Source organism: Enhydra lutris, unplaced genomic scaffold, assembly GCF_002288905.1.
Source record: "Enhydra lutris kenyoni isolate GAN:26980312 unplaced genomic scaffold, ASM228890v2 scaffoldscaffold75, whole genome shotgun sequence".
Lineage (NCBI taxonomy): Eukaryota > Metazoa > Chordata > Mammalia > Carnivora > Mustelidae > Enhydra > Enhydra lutris.
Window position 1 is genome coordinate 3321054 of NW_019154159.1, and position 19051 is coordinate 3340104.

Below are 19051 nucleotides of genomic sequence, written 5' to 3' on the forward strand. Positions count from 1 at the left end.
GATCCTTTTCTGCTCAGTTTGCTAAGAGTTTTGTTTGCTTGTTTTTAAATCATGAATGGGTAGTGCGTCTGGTCAAGTCCTTTTCCTGTATCTTTGGAGATGATCATATAGTTTTTCCTTCTTAGTCTGTCCATGTGGTGGATTTTGGCGATTTTCGAATATTAAACCAATCTTGCATTCCCAGAGGAAGCCGCACTTTCTCATGAACTATTTTCACTTTCATACGCAGCCGGATTCAACCAGCTAAAGGTTTACTGAAGATTTTTCATCTATGTTCATGGGGGGGATACTGGTCTAGATTTTTTTTTTTTTTTTTTGGTAATATATTTGTCTGGTTGTGGTATCAGGATAGTGAAGCCCCCATAAAATGAGTTGGGAAGTGTCCAAAATCATAGAAGATTTTGTGGGGGCTTGGCATCCTTTCTTCTTCAAATCTTTGATACGATTCACCAGTAAAACCATTTTCTTTGCGTGGAGGCATTTTATTTTTGTTTTATTTAGACCTTTTTAACAACTTTATTAAGGTACAGTTTACTTTGGAACTTACCAATTGGAAGTGTACATGACAGGGTAAACATTGGGGAAGAAATTAATCTCAAGTCACTTGTGTTTCACTCCATTCCAAAGTGGCTTTCGGGAGTTTTCTTTTTGCTGATCAGCTGCGCCCGAACATACGGAGAACCGCGGGGGCCAAAGTCACCTCGTGTGGCACCCACAGGCTCACGGCTTCTCCGAGGGCTGAGGGTGGGTTTTCGGATCCTTCCTCCTCACTTTGCGATGCCCTGTCTCCTCCCGCCCCAGGCTGACGCGCTCCTGCATCTCCCTCACGGATCTCCTGGGACTGTTCTCGCCAGGATCGCCAAGAACACTGGGTCCTCCTTGTCCCTCAGTCCACGGATACTTCTAGACCTTCTTAAGTGACCTCCCTGCGGTGTTTGATGGGTCGGGCTCCCAGCAGGAAACAGATGGCTCCAAGCCGGGGTCACCGAGGAGGCTTGAAGAAAGGGGCTAGTTACAAGGTGTGAGTGAGCAGGGGAGGGACACCACAAGGGGTCGAGTGGAATCTGGAGCTTGGCTGCTCTCAGGCTGGGAGGGACTGATGAAGTTCTAGAACCTAGGTGAGGTTCAGTGGGCTGAGGTCCGGAGCCGATGACCAAGAAAGAATTCTTGAGACATCTTTGGTGCAAAATGGTGGTTTACTGAAGCACGGGGACAGGACCCGTGGGCGGGAAGAGCTGCTGCCCCGGGTTGTGAGGGATGGCAGGTTAAGTACCCTGCGGTTGGGGGAAGGTGAGGGGAAGGGAGGTTTCAACGGAGTTTTCATATGTTAAAGAGCGCCTGCAAGGTGCTGGGATACCGAGGCCTAGCGGAGGCCTTGCCCTTGCGGCTGGATCCCTGTTGTCTTTGGGCCAGCCATTAACATCAAGATAGTTGGGAGATTCCTGGTGGGATGTCACAATCCTGCTATCAATCGTTTTTGTTAGTGAGATTTAGGTTCAGAAGAGATTTAACTATATTTACATTTCCTTCTACCTCAGCCTCCTTCGGTTTTGTTTATGGAGGGGAGGGAGACATTAGGGCTTGAGGAACTGAATTATTTGCCTCTGGAAATTTGTGCTATTGATAAGGTAACTTCTTTGTTTGTAGATCTCTAGGATATTTGTAAACCAAGGGAGACTCCTGTCTTGCAGGATTGTGATCTCTGCAAGTTAACTATTTATTTATGGTTTATGCAGTCAGGGGTGCCTGAGGAATGTCACACATATTACCGAGGGGGAGCCGGTGGAGAGGGGGTGCAAGGTGCCAGCTTTTGCATTGTCTTCAGCCAGCCTCCTGCTCCCTCATCATGAGGAGACAAAAGGAACTGTGGGCGCACTTGGCTTTAAGACCTCACGCTCCCGTGCTTTCTCCTCTTCCGGTCCCGGCCTCCCTTTCCAGGGCTCCGGAGGCTTTGATGTAGAGCTTCCTAGGATCCTGCCGCCCTCGGAAACTGTCCCATCCCTGCGGCTTCACAGCCACACTAATGAAGCCCTAACGGGTCTAGACCTCCTTCCTGGGATCCTCCTCCCGCCCAGTGATCCGGGGCGCCCCAGTGCCCGGGCAGCCGCAGGGGAGGGGGGCAGCGCACACTAACCAAGCAAGCATCGAGCATCGGGCTACTCCCGACAGCATCCTCCCTTTACAGACGAGGAACCCGAAGGACAGAGAAGTTAGAGAAGCTGTCCCAGGTCACGTGCAAGTGTCGGGGCCAGGACTGGAGCCTGCAGTGGCTTCCCAGCCTGTAATCTTAACCACCACGACCAAAAGAGCCTTCTTCAGATTCAGGAAAAGCTGGGACTGGATGATTCATTTTCCAGAAAAGTCTTTCCCCATCTGCTGATGGTGCCTGTCCCGTGAACTCCCATGGCATGTCAGACCCCAGCCCCAAAACAGAAGGACAGAGTGCACCCCTCAGACAGCTGTCCTGTGAAACCACCGCGGCTCTAGCTTTCCCCCCCCCCCCCGCAGGCCCTCAGCCACCACCCAACACGTACCAGGAGACAAAGAGAACTCCCAGTCCCCTCTGGCACTTTATTGTTTACAAAACAACGGCTCCAGTTGGAAGGACACAATCCTTACACCGACAGTAGCAGATACAAGAAACCAAAAACCCTCTCACTTTAAAGAGTTGAAAATCACACACAGCAGGAATGCTCTTCAGGGCACCTAGGCCGTGGCTGAAAGGTCTCACCTTAGTGACTGTTCCGAGCCCTCCGACTTTCCTGATTCCGCCTCTGTCCTAAAAACTCGCACAGCCCCAGCATCAGTGACGTTCATGAAGGACGTGGGTCAGGGAGCCCGGCCAGGCAAAGTCAGAAAAGACTCGGGTCTTCCAGGCTGTGTCCTGCGGGAGCCGAGTTCCAGAGAAACGTGTCACATTCTTTCGCTGCCTGTCCCGCCGTGGAAGAAACACACGGCAGCACAAGACGGACCCTCACTGGGCTCCTTCCTAGAGTCTGTGAGAAAAGTCTGGCGGCCGTTCCCAGGCCATCCCCCTCATCCCCCACATCCTCCTGAGGGGAGAGGAAGCTTTAGGGGAAGGGGCGCTATGGCTGACGGTGGGGCCCTTCTAGGCTCCAGTCCCGCCTCACCTGTCCTAACCCTCTGCCTTTGCCCTGGAGCATGGAGAAGAGGCCAAAGGATGCAGACAGGCAGGGTTTGTGCGAAGTTTCCAGAAAAAAAGACTGCAAAGCTCCCCAGGGAAGGGGGAACAAAAGGTCAGAGGACAGAAGCCGTGGGGCCAGGCAGGCATCACCACTACCCTCTGAGGACAGAGCCCAGCGCCCGGGACCCAGGGCGGGTGTGGCAGGACGTAGGGTCCCACTTGGGTCAGGAAGTACAAGAGAACATTTGTGGAAGCCTTTCAGGGCATGACAAGCTCTGGGAGCTGGTCATACGAAGCAACGCTGCACCTTCGTATCCTTCGACCAAGGACTTGGAAATGTTAAAATCTTATCTTACCAACAACGGTCAGAACTTAATTCCAATCTCCCCGCCACTGGAAACAAAGCTGTTGACTGTGGGACTTTGCTCTGTGCGATCAGATTTGGTGACTCCGAGAAAGGAAATTGGTTTGACTAAAATAAGTTAATAATTACAACTTCAAAGTGCCGCACGGCCACAGAAGTTTCCCGAACGGAGCACTGGAGTCGGCCGCGCGACGAGGAGACTGTCTGATGTGAGGCTGAGGACAAGCGAGCGAGCTTGCGTCCTTGCCGGCAGAGTCCGGGCAGAGGCGGCCCTCGAGCACCCTCACCCACCAGCCCTGCGATCCTCTGCAGTGTAGACAGACGCTTTCCGAGGAACCTGGAGAACTGGAATAATGCACGAGGTTCACGAAGAAGGAAGAAAAGGAGGTGGCCTGGGAGTGTCTGACGGGCCGGTCCACTTCAGACTCGCTGTCTCCTTCCCAGAGGGGCACAGTGCTGGACGCGCAGCAGGAGCTCAAGATACATTTATTGGGGGAGGAACAAACAAAAAGAGGAGAAAGAGAGGTCGGAGGGAGGAAGGGCGAGGCCAGGTGGGGGGGGGCAGCTCAGGGTGCCTACAGGGACGGCTCCCGCCACCAGATGGCAGCGCACACACGGGTTGGTGCCTGGTGGGGACACCCCTGCTCCCGGGACTCGGGGCTCCGCCACGCCACGCACCCTGGGGCTGAACTCCCTGAACCAGGCAAGTTCCGAAAAGGAAAAGAAAGCAAAACAAAACAAAACAAAACACCACAGAGAAGTGCAGTCTCTGGTTTTTATGGAATTCGAGTCCTGATGGAGCTGAAAACTGTCCACCTCTGGGCCTCGCTGGTTTGAGTTTTGTCCATTTAAATAAACTCTATTCCTTCATATTTCACGTTGCCGATCTTGGTCTCAGGCAGTAGGAAACGGCCGTCCAGTGTGAAAGCCATGATGTAGGTGGCGATCTTGCCCCCGTCCTCCTCAGACTTGAGGGCCACAATGATCTGGTCGTCGGTGTTGGGGATGAACTTGAAGGAGGAGAAGCCGTGCGTGGGGACCACGTCCCCCACGCGGCTGACGGAGATGTCGCTGAAGTCCTGGGCGGCGCTCAGAAGCAGGTTGGTGCCCTTGTGCTCGTCGTCCTTCTCGCTGTACCGCTCGTGGCTGGCCCGGCGCGGCAGGAAGAACCACCGCTGCAGCGTGTCACTCCAGCAGGCAGATTCGTGAATGAGGTAGCCTGGAGACACACGACAGACCCACAGGTCACCAGACTAGCCAGTGGGCCCGGCCCCGCCCCACCCATGACCAGATGTGGGCAGGACGGTCCGCCATACGGGGGCGTGCCCGCGGTGCCTCCCTCCCCGCATGGGCTTTATGCCGCTGACACTGCAAGGCGGTGGCCTGTCCCGTCCATTGGGGCAGCGTCCCCACTCAGTCCTCCTCAGACCTCCCTCTGTCCTACAGGCCTCTCCACCTGTCCTTGTTCTAGATTATCCAGCGTAACAAAGACCACACAGGCCCTTCTGTCGTCGGTGCCCCGCCTCTGGTCACCCGTGGTCATGAGTTCTGCCGGCATCTCTGTCCCTGGTGCTGAGGAGCACAAAGCGGGGCCAGGGGAAGGGAGCGGCGTGAACGAGCCGGTTTGATTCGTCAGGCAGAGGTCGGGCCGGGGAGGGGTTGCTCCGACTTGAAAAGGAAGCAGCATGCCTTCCATCTGGGGCAGAGCCGTGTCCTCGGCGTCACGCTCCCCAAGCCTAGAGCTGCCTGCCCGCTCTGAGCAGGACGACCCCCCACCACACACGGCGACAGCTCCTGGAAGGCGCGGCGGAGAGCCGGTGCTCTGTGGGGGGAGCGACAGAGAGCTCAGCGGGAGGGGGCTGCAGTCTGACACAGTGGGAGGCAATGCGTCGGGGCGAGTGAAGGAAGGGCAAATGGCTCCTCTGTCCCCAGAAGCCAGTGGCCTGTGGGAGCCATCACGGACAGAAATCAACAAACCTGAGCCCTGAAGACAATGCGGTGGTCTGGAAGCAAAGGGCTGGAGAACGCGCATGCGCAGCATGCCAGCACCTGCCAGCCGTCGCCCCCCGGCGGAGCCAGGCCCTTACCTGGAGGCTGGATCCCTGCAGCGGTCCGCAGAGCATTGTAGCTGGACACCCAGTTCTCGTGGTCCACGCTGCCTCTGCAGCCCACCACCTTCACCCACTCCGGGTTTTCGTTCATCACCTCCCCCGTGCTGGTGGTCCACTCCTTGCCCAGGCCGCCCACATACAGATGCTCGTCCTTCACAGCCAGCCACTCGGCTTTGAAGCCTGGGGACAAGGAGACGAGGAGGCATGCCTGAGAGGACAGCCACCCTCTGCTCCCCAGGTTCCCGCGGCGTCCGGCGACGTGGAGTGTCGGAGATCACCCGTGCTGGACGTCCCACGAGGCAGTGATGCGAGGGCAGGGGGCAGGACAGCCTGGCTCAGGGCTCCATTCCCAGAGGGCCGGCAGTCGGGCACCTCCCTCCGCCTTCTACGCTCTCCCCGCCCCACCCTCTAGGATGTGTCACGTTCTCTCTGGCCACTGGGTCCAGGAACCCTCCGCTGGGACGGCCTCTCCTACACGGATTCCAATGCGTCCTGCCGCGGGCACCTCAGCTGCCTGCTCACCCACTCCCGAAGGCCCCGCCAGCCGCTCGTCGGTCTCCTCCGATCCGCATGCTGTGTCTCAAGCCGTACGGCCCAGGCTCAGGACCCCTCCAACCCGGGGCAGAGGAAGCGTCTGGGGTGATTACCACGGCAGAGAGCGGTTCCTCGCCACCATGCCTGGTGCCCAGGGAGAGCAGGGGAAGTGCCAGCAGCCAGAGCTAAGAGGGGCTGGTGGGGGTGCCCGGAGTCTGAGCGAGCATCCTGTGCCGTGAGCCTGACCTGCAGGGTGCAGCGCCCTCGGCCGTGTGGGCTGCTCTCCCCGCGGCGCCCTGTGTTCTAAACTGCGCTCGCTTTCCCAGACGCTCTGCAAGCTTCTTGCTGCACCAAGGACCCCCAGCAGCGGCAGCAGCCAGCAGAATGCTTCTCTGCGGGCGGCTCTGGAGGGACCTGCTGAGCTCCCGTGGTCCCAGCGGCCTTGCCAGCTCCCCTGGGTCACGTTCGAGAAGAGACCCTCTCCATGTATCAGGCCTTCCATTCTTTCTGATGACCCGACCACGGGCAACCCAAGGCTCTGCTTTCTTCCTGACCCAACGGGGAAGACCTGAGCTACGACGGCTGCCCATGAACGCGGACCGACTACAGCAGGACTCGGGCGACCAGTATCTTCTCTGAAAGTTGCTCCAGATAGTCCCCGGCCCATTGCCCCAGGCCTGGTAAAGCACGGAGGGGTTTTAGAGCCGCGCGGAGGGCTGGCGGACTGCATGTGTCCCACGGGCCCAGCTGGGTGCTGCCATCCTTTCCTGACCTGAGAGGGGCCGGCAGCACGCAGGTTCCTGGAGCGTGCGCGCCCACCCGGGCCGCGGGGACGAGCACGGAGGCCTCTGTCCACGCCCCCGCCCGCGCCCGCGCCCAGCGCCTCCCTGCCCCTTCCTGTCCCGGGCTCTGGGCCACTCCGGCTCCCTCTCGGAGCCCTGTGCTCCCCCCTGCCTGAACGCGGTAAGTCCTTTCCAGCACGCAGCAGAGCAGCGGGTCACAGGAGTTCCACGCTCGGACCCCACTCGAGCGCAGTCACTGCCACCCACGCGCAAACCCTCCTGCCGCCGCGTCTGCAGAAAGGAGAGCGGGACAGCGGACGTTCGCCTTCTCAGGAAAGTCTCAGTTCAAGGCGGGAGCAATCTGACCCCACGGCTTAAAGGTGCGACGCGTGGGGCTGCCATTCCCGCGTGCTCTGAAGACCCCTTGAAGACGTAAGAAGGGACTCCTTCCCAGGAGCGCCGAGAGCGGCGGCGGACAGCGCCCTCACACCCATCCTGGGAAGGACCCGCTTCCAGGCCAGTCTTCTAGAAACAAGCTTCGGTGTGAGGCAGAGGCCGGGGGTAGGGGCGCGGCTGTGGGTCGGAAGGAGGGAGATGGCTCTACCTGGCGGTCTCTCCCCGGTCGCCTGCCTGCTTTACCACGCGTGCGCAAGCCAACGCAAACCCGGCCCCACCGTCCCAGCCGGAGCCGGGAGACTGGGAGGGCCCCACTTACCTTTCCCCACGGTTCCATCGCCATCGGACAGAATCACCCACGGCACGGCTCTGGTACCCTCGATCTGGTAGATGACCCCGGTCCGGTCGTCCACAGAGTAGAGTCTCCCATTGAAGACGATGAGCTCGGACAGCTCCATGCCCCGCCCCTTTTCAGCTAGATGGGACTCGAGGATCCCGTGGCCTTTGTCCCACTCCACGGCCACCTTGTCCCCACTGTCTGACAGGGTCAGATAGCCCTTCTTCAGGTAACTGAACCAGGTATTTTCCTCTTGGGCTCTAGACTCTGTGTCCAAGTCGGCAATAACTGCGATTCGGTACCGAGTCCCGGCCGGCGTCCTCTGGGGGGCGGACAGGGGGTAGGTGTCGTTGTACCGGCCAGCAGGAACCTGGCTGAGCCTCCAGTCGCGGGCGCTGGGTGCAGGGGGCCTGCCTGGGGGTGGGCGGTGGGAGTAGAGCAGCCAGAGGACAGCAGCGCCCACAAAGGACGGCAGGATCACCTTCCAGCGGGGCCGGAAGCGGGGGTCCGCCGCCTTGGTCATGGACGCCAGCACCGGAAGGCCCCCCACACTTATCCGGAGGGAGTGCATAGGCTCATTCCATTCCAGGTGGTTGGAGGGCTGGACGGGCATCAGACCGAAGGGCAGGCGGGACCTGGGCACCCAGACAGAGAGGACAGGGGTCAGCGACCTGCAAAGCACAGTGGCTTTCCAATGACTAGAAGGTGCACGGCCCGAAGGCTGCGGTACCCAGAACGGCACGGCCGCTACTTTGCGGCCATTGTCACTTCGTTGGCTTAATTAAACCCTGAGTCTGGCAATATCTTTATTTACTCCTAGTTGGCAGGAGGAGAAGTCTTTCCAAAGCAAAATTCTTCCCTGTCCTCTGTCTTGACTGGCAAGACAGAAAGCTCAGTGAGGGCAAGTTCTGTGTAGGCTGGTGCTTTGCCAGCTTGGAAAGAGGGAGCCACAGGGGGCGAGGGACGCAGTGGGGGTGCTGAGGGGTCTGGGGGGCGCAGGGCGCAGAGAGGGCCCACTGTGTATGCTCGTCAAACGTGATCTCATTCGGGCAGCTCTCCCCCGAGGGCTCTGCTCCCAACAGCAGCCTCCACATCCCCTTCCTGGGGTCTGCCGCCCGCCACGACAGCATGTTACACGGCAGTTGGTGGGCTCTGCTGTGTCCTGCGCTCCCAGGACAGCGCACAGGGGAGATGTCTGTTCACCCATGGAGTCCTGACTTCCGCCTGGGCTAGGATTCTGTAATATTAATATAAGCATAAAGCAGATTTAGGCTAAATGAAATACTTCTGTTTTTGCCCAAGTCTGTCCTCTGGCGCCCTTCTGTTAATGCAAATGACAGAAGGACCAGCATCTGACCGGCCTCCTGGCCTGGAGCCTAGCATCAGCGCACCCGCCTCAAAGGACAGCTGGCCTCACCGGGGGCCTGGCTTGGCCTGGGACCCCGGCCCGCTCTGAGGTGCAGCGGCACAGCTGGGGGGCGGCAGCTGGCAAGGGCTGTTGTTCCCCACCTGCCCCGGCTTCCGTCCCCAGCAGAGCATGTGGCCTGGTTGGCGAGGCCACTGCGGCGCCAGGCCCGCGTCTGTCTCAGGGCGGCTGCCAAGATGGGGGGGCAGACTCGGCAGAGCCCTGGTCTGCGGCTCTCGCCCTGTCTCCAGTTGTGACTCAGTCCGTCCCCGCCCAAGACAGGCCCCCGGCTGAACCACGGGGCCACCTCTGCCCTCTGTCCCAAAATAACCAACAATGGGACTTCAGGGACAGATGCTCCTCTCACTGCTGGGGGGCAGCGGGGCAGGGTGGGGACTGGGCAGCTCCACAACACCCAGGCCTCTCCCTGCACCCCAGTCCACGTGGCCCACGCGCAGGGGCTGCTGAGGAGCTCCCGTCCACACCACAGGCCGTTGGCACCGAGGGTGGAAAAACAAGGCAACAGTTGTGCGTGGAAGCCCTTCCTTCTCTTGCGTTTGGGCAGATGTTAGATTTTGCCCATAGGCTCAAGTGCCCAAAAGGGACCTGTAAGGAGCGAGCAAGGCGCCAGGAGGGTGCCGTGCGGACTGGGGGGCAGGGGGCAGGCTCGGGGAACTCCCCTGCTCCTCCCTCAGGTGCTGTCCCGGGCTTCCCTCCTGGGCCGGGGCTCCCTCCTCCCCAGAAAGTGGCCACGGAGCTGGGGGCTGAGCCTCCTCGGCGGGGAAACGGGGGTCCCGGCCGCTGCCCCTCCTCGCTGCGCCCAGCCCCGGATCTTCACAAACCGCGGCTGGGCCCAAGCCACCCAGCCTGGAGCCCCTGCGTGACGTGGCCACTGGGCTCTCGCCTCCCACCTCTCCCCTCCTGTTCCAGACTCTGCGGGGGCTCCTGACGCGTTCAGAACTTTATCTCCAAGTAAGTCTTCCTCCCTCGCCCCCGACTCCTCCCTCCGGAATAGCTGCGGATGGGAGCGGCCACATTCCCAGCCGCCAGGGCCAGACTTTCACCCGGAAGCCGACTTCCCTTTTGTGACCTTCACCTGTGACAGAAAAGGGGAGACGCTCTTCTCTGTGCGAGGCTGTTCTGCGACCAGAAGTTCTGAACCACGAGCCCCTGGAGCACCCCAGGCACGGCCCCCAGTCCCCTTCCACAGCAGCTGCTCCGACGGGAGGCCTGTCCGTTCGGTCGCCCTCCACCCGCTTGCCCCCTGCACTCACCTGCTGCCACGCCCCTCCCCGCGGACCTACGTGCCCCAGAGCCAGAGACCCCTGCTACCCACGCAAGCAGCTCAGACCCTGTCAGCACGCGTTGTAGGAGTAAACGCTCCTACTACCGGGGCCCCTGCCGGGACCAAACCCCTCCGAGCCGGCTCCTCTGCCGCCGACTGGCCGCGGCGGCCCTCCTGCACCCCTGCGCAGGCCGCTCCTTCCCCTGCACGGCTGCCTCACTTTCCTTTCTGGATGCCCCTCAGGAAGACGTGGCTGCCCGCTGCCCCAAGGCGGCCCTGCACCCCTGCCCACTCACCGGCATGGCCGCTCACGTCATTACTGCCGCTCTACCTTGGCGCCGCGGGGCAGGGACTAGCCCACCATGAGCTCACAGCCCAGGTCCACAGCGGGGCCCACCGTGGAAACTCCGCACACATTTGCCGAAGGAATGACGACGGTGGCCACACCTGCCACAGCCTCAGCTCCAGCCCTGCCTCCCGCCCCCAGCTGTCACACTGAGCAGTAGCCTGGTGTCCCCATTGTGATGTGTGGTCCTACTGGCCCTGGTCTGCACCCTCTCCATTCCTGAGACACCATCCTGCCACTGGTCATCTCGGCACATCTCCTGTCTGCTGGCTTCCCGCAGAGGATGTGGGGGCCCAGGGTAGAGCCCCCATACGCGCACCTCATGCACCAGGCTTCCTGGCCCTGCTCCAGGGGCTCGGGGAAACAAGAGCCCCCATCCTGCTGCCTGGGGACAGTTCCACTGCGCCTGCTCTACTGGGTTCTTCGCCTCCTACATTCACGTCCAAATATGCCACCCGAGGAGCCATCTGGTCTCCAGGTTCTACGTGCAGGTGTGCGGAAAGCACCCAGTGAATACTGTGGACGCATGTTTATCCGTGAGCCAGCAGAGAACCACCCCCAACCCCCGACACCTTGGCCCCTCCCTGGCCCTCACCATCCTGAACAGCAGTGGGGAATCCCTGATTCTGGATGGAGAAAGAACCCCTTCCCACCCTGAGACACCCTGGTCCCTCCCTGTCCCTTACCACCCTGGGAGAGCAACCATCCCTCGGTCCCTCCAGGATACCCCACGACCCACGGCCGAGCCTCCTGCTGCAGGGACAGTGAGACTACACGGAGACACTCTCCCAGGTCCTCTCCCTCCCGACCCTCCTCAGCCCCCGAGGCTGTAGCTCCTCCCCTGCCACCCACCCCTTCTTCTGCATCTTCCCTGAGATGACCTCAGTCTCCAGGGGCACAGCCACTAGAGTGAGGGCTCCCCGCGCCTTCCTAGCCTGCACCTGTGCCCTGAATTCCAGCCCCAGCAGGCCCAGCGGCCGAGCCTCCTCGTCCGCCTGCGGAAAGGGCTCCCTCAGGAATTTACTGCCCAGCGAGGCCGCTCCCAGACCTCAGGAGGCAGCCTGGGGCACAGCTGGGTCACTTCCTCCTCACATCCCAGCAGGCGCCGGGCCCCCTCACCGGTCTGGTCTGTACCCCAGCTCCAGACCTGGGTCCTGTCTCGCCGTGGCCTCCTGCTGATTTAGGTCCTCCAGGTCCAACCTGCGCTGTGCCACTCACCAGCTGCCCGAGCTGGCATCTCGGGGCCTCGGCTCCCCGCATGTCAACCGTGGCAGAACGGAGCTGACTCCCCAGAGCTGCTGGCTGAGTCACGTGCTGCAGGACTCGGACCAGGTCGCCTGCTCCCGGCTGCCCGCTCCCCTCGTCCCTTTGCTGGCACTTCTGCCCCGCTGCTCGGAGGGGAGGGAAACCCGTCAGGTAAACGGGCGCGAGCAGCCGGCCCCTCCTGTCCGCAGGGAGCATGGCAGCCTGGTGAGGGACGCTGTGGCCTGCAAAGCTAAGCACACGGACCGCCCATCTGTCCAGGGGACTGCGCGGGTCCCTGGACAGATGCTCTCCACTCCAGCCTCCACACAGCTGACAGCGTGATTTTTCTAAAAAGTGAATCCGGATTAAAGTTCTCTGCTAGATCCCAAAGCTGGCCCACTAGAGGACGAACTCCTCAGCTGCCCCCCACCCCGCCACTCCCCTAGTTAGTGCTGGGCATTTTATAATCCCACAGCCCACAGCCAAGCCCCTGTGCGTGACGCTGCTGCCACCTGGGATGATGTTCTCTCTGACCACACAGAACCATCTGGAAGTCCCTGGGTGTGCCATGATAGTGATGCTTCTGCTGTCCCTTTCTCACCCTGTCCTGAGTCTTTGGTGAAGGACTCCCTCTCCGACCAGTGAGCTTCCCTTCTGTGGACACCCAAAGGTGTCCTGGCCTCAACCCTGAACCTGAGTGTCCCCTCATCTGTCAATAAAGATTCTGCAGATGTGGCTCAGTTTAGGGTCTCGAGATGGGAAGTTAATCCAGGGGAAGCCCAGAGGCGACCCTGAGTGTCCTTATGAAAGGAAGGCAGAGGGACATTAGACAGTGATGGAAGAGGCCACTGACCACGAAGGCAGAGAGGGGAGTGATGTGGCCACAGCCCAGAAGCACCTAGAACCCCCAGAAGCCAAAAGAGACAAGGACAGATTGTCCCCTAGAGCCTTCAAAGGGAGCACAACCCTTGATTTCAGCCCGGTGACACGAACAGTGGACTTCCGGCCTCGGCACCGTGAGAGCACGTGTGTGTGGTTTCCGGCCACCATGTTAGCAGGAACTTGCCACGGGAGCCCCGGACACAAGGGCACATTCTCACACGGCCCTCTGTGCCTCCTCCTCCCGGAACGTGGCTCTGTAACAGCGCGGACCACGCCTTCCTGCCGCCATCTGTCCGGCCTGGCTGGGAGCTCCTGGAGGGCAGGGAGCCCCCCGGCCCCGTCCCCTTCTGTTAGTCAGGGAATGACCGCTTCCAGGCAGCGCGGAACTCTGTCCGCCTTCCAGAAATCCCTTTTTGCCACGGAATCATTTCTCTTTGCATCAAAACCCAACCTGGATCGCCACCCCTCCGCTAAGATCCCAGGAGTCACTTTCCTTTTTAGCAGAAACTCAGATGCCTTTCTCCTTGCTCTCCACAACTCCGGCTGGTCACACCCAGAGCTGGCGGTGAGCGGCCTGTCTTGTGCAGAATGAGAGCTTGTGTTTTTATTTCAAAACAAAACACCCCCTCCCCAAAACTTCCGGCCACGCACGCGGCTGCAGTGTGCCGGTGAAGGCTGAGTGCGAAGTGGACGAAGCCGCTCCCAGGACAGGGGCCCGTGGGAAGTGGTCTCCTTGCCCACGCCCCTCGAGGTTCTGAGCAGTTCAGACGGGCTGTTCCGAGACAAGGCTGTCAGCCCCACCGCCTGCAGCCCAATGGGCTGATTTGGCGTCTCCGGGAAAATCAGAACCAAGCTCCTACGGGAAGCGTCGCAGGCTCTTTGACTGGCCAAGCTCACCTGTCCGGGTGGGCCGGCGCCCGTTCTCTCCCGCTCAGAAACCCCCAGGGACCGCACCCCTGCTGGCTTCCCTTCTCCCGCGCCCACCACGCTGCAGGGCGAGGTCCCTGCAAAGAGCCCCCGAGAGGAACCACCACCACCCAGGCTGCTCCAGGCCCAACTTCCTTCCCCACTCCCCTCTTTTTCAAACAGGTGTCAAGAATGGCTAACCGACACCCCTACGCCTGTGGTTTCTTTCGCCAGCACTTCCTTTCACACAGGCCTGAAACAGCAAGGTGTGACTCTGGGTCTTTCCACTCCCAAGTGGGTCCCTGGACTCCGAGGGAGCGCCACTGCCAGGGAGACGCTCCTGCCCTGGCCCTCAGAGGAAGGGGCCACCCCTACCTTCTTGGGCCATCTTTGGGATTCTACAGGAGGCTCGGAAGAAAGGCGGCAGCCATTCCCGATACAGCCCCCAACCTGGAGGGTCTCTATCTCCTCTTCCTTCAGGTGTGTGGCCGGTGGCCGAACAAACAGGTTTAACAGCAGCTGCCAGAGCAAAACTCCTCCCTTTCAGGATCTAGGAGGGGCAGGAAGCAAGCGCGCAGCCTCCTCTGCCTCCCCTCTCAGGCTCTGCCTCCCCCCTCAGACTGTGCCTGTGCCCCTCAGGCCCTTTGTCCTGGGCAGCGGCTGCCTCCCCTTCCCCACCGAGGTCTGTGGGCTGAACGGTCCTGCAGAGCTTGTGTCCGGACAGCAGGCAGGTCAGAGTCCCTGCTCTGCTCGCTGCCTACGTGCCCTTCCTGGCGGGAGAGGAGCGAGCTCCTCCTGCGCTCGTCAGAGTGACACAAGGTGACACAGAGGCCCAGGGCTTCCGAGCCTCCAAGACGGCTGGGTGTGTCTCAGGGGAGTGATCGTCGAACACCAGGCTCTGCGCACGTGTTGCCCCATCCAAGGCTGCTTGGGACTCACCAAGGCTCTATTGCTGGAAAGTTTCCTTTCGAATTTGGGCAGGTGTGAGAGGCAGAGGGCAAGGCACAGAGGCCAAGTATGTCCTCCAGGGACTACTGAGGGCCTCCTGCTGACAGCAGTCTCCTCAAAGGCTGCGGGGCCGGCCCTCGCACTTCCTCACCCTGCACACAGCTGACGCTCACGCCTGCTTCCTGAAGCAGGTTCAACACAGCTCGGGGTAACTTCCTCAGCCGTGTTTCCGTCTGTAAGCCTGCCCCTGAGGGGACTGGGGTTTCGACCCCGGCCTGACGCCGCACACTCATTCACGGCCCTGCAGGACCCCCACTGCCGAAATCAAGGGCTGTGCTCCCTCAGAGGCCCCCGCGGAGAGCCCTCCCCTCGGACGCCTCCTGCCTCTGGAGGAGCGGGCACTGCTCGCCTTCCACGCGGCCGCACTGCGCCTCCGCACCTCTCTGCTACCCCTGCCGCCCGCTCCTCTGCCTCTGTCTCCCGCTTCCTCCGGCCGGGGTTACCCTGGGCCACCTGGACACTCCAGGATGCGTTTCCTGGTTCAAGGTCAGCTGATGAGCACCTTCCTTCCGTCTGCTACCTTTGTCCCCTCTTGCCGCAGCACGCACTTGCAGGTTCTGGGGGTTAGGACGTGGCTATCTCGGGGAGCCGTTACTCTGCCGACCACAAGAAGGGAGACAGGGGGAGGATGTCCAGCTTTCCCAGGGGCCAGGACCCTGGCACACGGCTCTGTCCACGGTGCGGGCGGCACAGCTCCAGAGCCCCGCGCCGCCTGCACCTGTTACGTCACGGGAGGGCCGTGTGTGCCGGTGCTGGATTGCCAAGGTTAGGCGTCAGGAGGACTTTGGGTGAAAAGCTGCCCTTCCAGTCCAAGCCACATCCCAAACAACACTGCATCGTCAGGGCTGTTTCCCAGAGAGCCTGCGAGTAAGGGACGCAATAAAAGTCCCACCACGCACCCAGATCAGCCGGCTTGCACCTGCCTGAGCCCGTCTTCTGTCCCGGCTCTCCAGGGCCGGGCTCCCCGGACACAGCGGTCAGCACCGCAGGACACATGTGGCCCGGCCGGACCCCCTGCGGCCATTCCGGCAGCGCTGGGATCGGACCCTTCCACGCTGTCCCTCAGTGTCTGCGCGAGGCCTCGTTTCCCACGGCACGTCCCCGGTGAACACGGACGCGGCGGCACTCTGCTTGGGAACCCTGAGCTGCGAGATCCCGGAACCTGTCCCTCGTTACAGGTAAATGAGAAACAGACGGACAAACTGAACATCTTCCCAGACCTCCCCTGTCTAAGGAACGGTCTTGCTCGCACCAGGAGGAAAGTCCACACAAAAGCCCGAAAGCCGCAGTCCAGAGCATTCTGGAAGGACGAGAGCACTGGTTAGATGTCCCCTCCCGCGTCCCAGGTACCATTCCACAGATGTCCACCCGACAGAAATGACATCCCGGTCACGGTGCTGAAGCACTTCAGGGCGCCCGGCCGCGCCCTCAGATCTGAGATGCTGCTTCCGAAAGGGGAACACTCAGGTGTGTGCGCGGCGCCCCAGATGGCCGCCGGAGGGTCTTAAGACTCGGAAGAAAGGGGCCGTGTCCTTGTGAGGCCGCATGAGCCCACCTCAGGGGCCCCACGCCAGGGGGTGGGGGGACACAGCAGCAGAGCAAGGCGCGGTCCTGTCCCTGTCCAAGTCTGCCCGCACCCCTCTGAGGCTCAAGGAAGCGTGGCGGATCGACAGCCGAAACCCACACACTCAGGGCAGGGCCGTGGCCGAGAGGTGGGGCGGGAGCCACGGCAGAGGAGGCTCTGGGGGGAGAAGGCTGCCGCAGAGAGCACGAACGCGCGGACCGAGCGAGGGGAGGGGCACGACGTGGCTCAGATACACGTGCGAGTCCAGGGCTTCCTCCACGTCCCCGGGGCACCCACGCCTTCCGAGACGGGTCCGGCGGGAACACGGAGACCGCTCAGCCTCCAGGCCGCCCCTGAACAGTCGCGCGCCTCACCGGAGCCCCCACCGCCCAGGCCCACAGCGCGCAGCCTGGCTCAGCGGGGGGCCTTTCGGCGGCGCCCGGAGGCCGGAACAGAAGGTTCACTGAGGCTGCGGGGAGGGGCCTGGGAGGCTGCTGCCCCTGGTGCCCACAGGCCCAGGCTGGACTGTCCTGCCCGGAGGCCTGCGGGCTGGGGCCGGGTGCTGGGGGGCATCCGTCCCAGTACCGCTCCGAAAAGGGAGAGGAAGGGGAGGCTGCGGCACCTGCTTCCTCTTCGGGGCCCCCCCGTGACCCTGTGCTCTTGCCGGGCTTGTTCCCTACGCTGAGGAGCCGGCAGGAGCCCGCTGACAACAGCAGACGCGTGGCCCCAAACCTACGCCCTGGAACCACGCAGGGGAACGGCGGCGAGCACGTCCTCTGGGACAACGGTGACAAGCGGGGCTGGTGCGCTAAGAGACCCCGGCTCCCTGGGCACACCAAGGCGTCTGCGAGAGAGCTGGATCGGGCAGGCAGGAGAGTGACGGCGGGTCCTGGGATCGCCAGGCCTGGGGACACACAGGGCAAAGGGAAGGCAGCAAGCAGTAGGGACGAAGGAGGGCGCCACACCGAGGGTGAGAGCGTCCGGCCAGATGGACGCGCGGGAGGACGGCAGGCGGTCTGGGCACAGACGGAAGGAAGGTGAGGCCCGGGTCGGGGGAGGGTGGCCTGCTGCTGGGTGACAAAGTGCCAGTCTGAGAGGGGAGGGCTCCCAAGTGGGAGAGGAGAGGCCCAGCAATCACGGAAGGGGTGATTGCTAAATCACTAAAATCACGGTGGGGGTGGGGGGCAGGAGGGGACTGGACTCAGGGACAGCTCCCAGTGAAAGGAGCAGTACTCCAGGGCTCAAAGTTGTCCCATGATAGTTAGAGGGGGGAAGAATCCCTCAAGTCAGAGGGAAGAGTCAGAGCAGAGTAGAAGTCCCCTTAATCGGATGGGGGAGATGTCCCATGCTAGTCAGAGGGCATGGGAGTCCCCCACTAGTCAGAAGGGACAGGTGTCCTGATCTAGTCAGAGGTAGGAGGTGTCCTGCACTAGTCAGAGAGGGTAGGTATCCCGCACTAGTCAGAGGATGGAAGTCCCTTTAAGTCAGAGGGAGCAGGACTCCCACACTAGTCAGAAGGGGCAGGAGTCCCACACTAGTCAGAGGGGGGTGTCCCGCACTAGTCAGAGGCGAGAGGTGTTCTGCACTAGTCAGAGCCACTGAGAGTCCCACGAGTCAGTCAGGGTAGGTATCTCTCAAGTTGGAGGGGAGAGGTGTCCCATGCTAGTCAGACGGGGGAGGCATCTCGCACCAGTCGGAGGGGAGAGGCATCCTGCACCAGTCAGGGAGCAGGGTGTCCCACACTAGTCAGAGGGGGAGGTGTCCCTCACCAGTGGGGGGAAGGTGTCCCTCCCCAGTCGGAGGAGGGAGGCGTCCCTCACCAGTCAGGGGGGGTAGGTGTCCCGCACCAGTCAGAGGGAGGAGGTGTCCCGCAGTAGTGAGAGCCAGTGAGAGCCCCGCGAGTCAGTCAGCGTAGGTGTCCGCCGCCGGTCGGACGAAGGAAACCGTTTCTCGGGAGTCTGAGGGTCGGCGGCGGGACGTGGCGGGGTGGGAGGGCTACGGGGCAGGCCCGTCGCGAGGGAGGGCGCGGCGGCCGCGGGTGCAGCCGTCACTCACCCGGTGCAGGCCGGCTCCGGGGCCCGCGGGCGGCGGGGCTTCCCTGCGGCAAGGCCGGGACCCTGCGGGCGGCCGACTTCCGCCCGGCGCGCTCGCCGGGTCTCCGGGGCGCGCTCCCGGCAGCCTCTGCTCTGCGGCTGCGCACCAGCGCGAGAGGGACTGCTGGGAGTTGTAGTTTTTACTGCTCGGAGGGCGCCTCCGGGGGCCGGAACTAGAGGGAGGGGCGCAGACTTGCGCGGGGACCACCCCGCAGGCCCCTTCCACCGCTTTGTCCCGGAACGCCCGCCCAGCAAAAGAGGGAGGCGGGATCATTTCTCGAGTTGAGATTTTAGGACCTCTCGCCTCGCCCCGTCGACCCCTGTGGTCTCCTGGGAGGCGGGGAAGTGTGGACCCCTTTCTGCCCCCCAAGTTATCAGCGAGCCCCTCTCCTCAGCCCTTCGGATCTGCCACTTCGGAAAGCTGGTCAGCTTCCAGAGCAGAGATCAGGGCGCAGGTCTCCAAGCTTGGAGTGTCCTGGCCGGGGAGGGTGCCGGGGGTGGGGTGGGGGGGGGGTGGGTTCCCCGCCGCTGATTTACAGTCAGGGAACCTCCTCCCAAATAAGGGTATCCAGTTCGCCCTGCTTTTCCAGTCCCCTCCCCGGCCCCTGCGCTATTTTAATGGGATATATTGCTCTCCACCCCCAAGTC

At 61.7% G+C, this 19051-nt stretch overlaps 2 protein-coding genes across 5 annotated transcripts in view; both read right to left on the reverse strand.

The window, feature by feature from the left end:
- The window catches only part of LOC111160258 (galectin 3 binding protein), a 15955-nt gene extending 13165 nt beyond the window's left edge, over positions 1-2790 (reverse strand). For both annotated transcript variants that reach the window (XM_022523189.1, XM_022523187.1), the window contains exon 1: positions 2732-2790. The gene's annotated coding sequence lies outside the window, so the exon portion shown is untranslated. The remainder of the gene's footprint in view (positions 1-2731) is intronic.
- Positions 2558-18409, reverse strand: LOC111160259 (calcium activated nucleotidase 1). 3 transcript variants are annotated; one of them, XM_022523190.1, is made up of 4 exons: positions 18366-18409; positions 7652-8304; positions 5597-5800; positions 2558-4728 (listed from the first exon to the last, which is right to left on the reverse strand). In XM_022523190.1, exons 2-4 carry the CDS (start codon positions 8280-8282, stop codon positions 4358-4360), a joined length of 1206 nt encoding a protein of 401 aa, XP_022378898.1. In that variant the 5' UTR covers positions 8283-8304; positions 18366-18409; the 3' UTR covers positions 2558-4357. The 3 variants fall into 3 exon arrangements, with proteins under 3 accessions (XP_022378898.1, XP_022378899.1, XP_022378900.1); XM_022523191.1 differs by lacking the exon at positions 18366-18409 and adding an exon at positions 18080-18240; XM_022523192.1 differs by lacking the exon at positions 18366-18409 and adding an exon at positions 18131-18146.
- Positions 18410-19051: the final 642 nt, after the last annotated feature.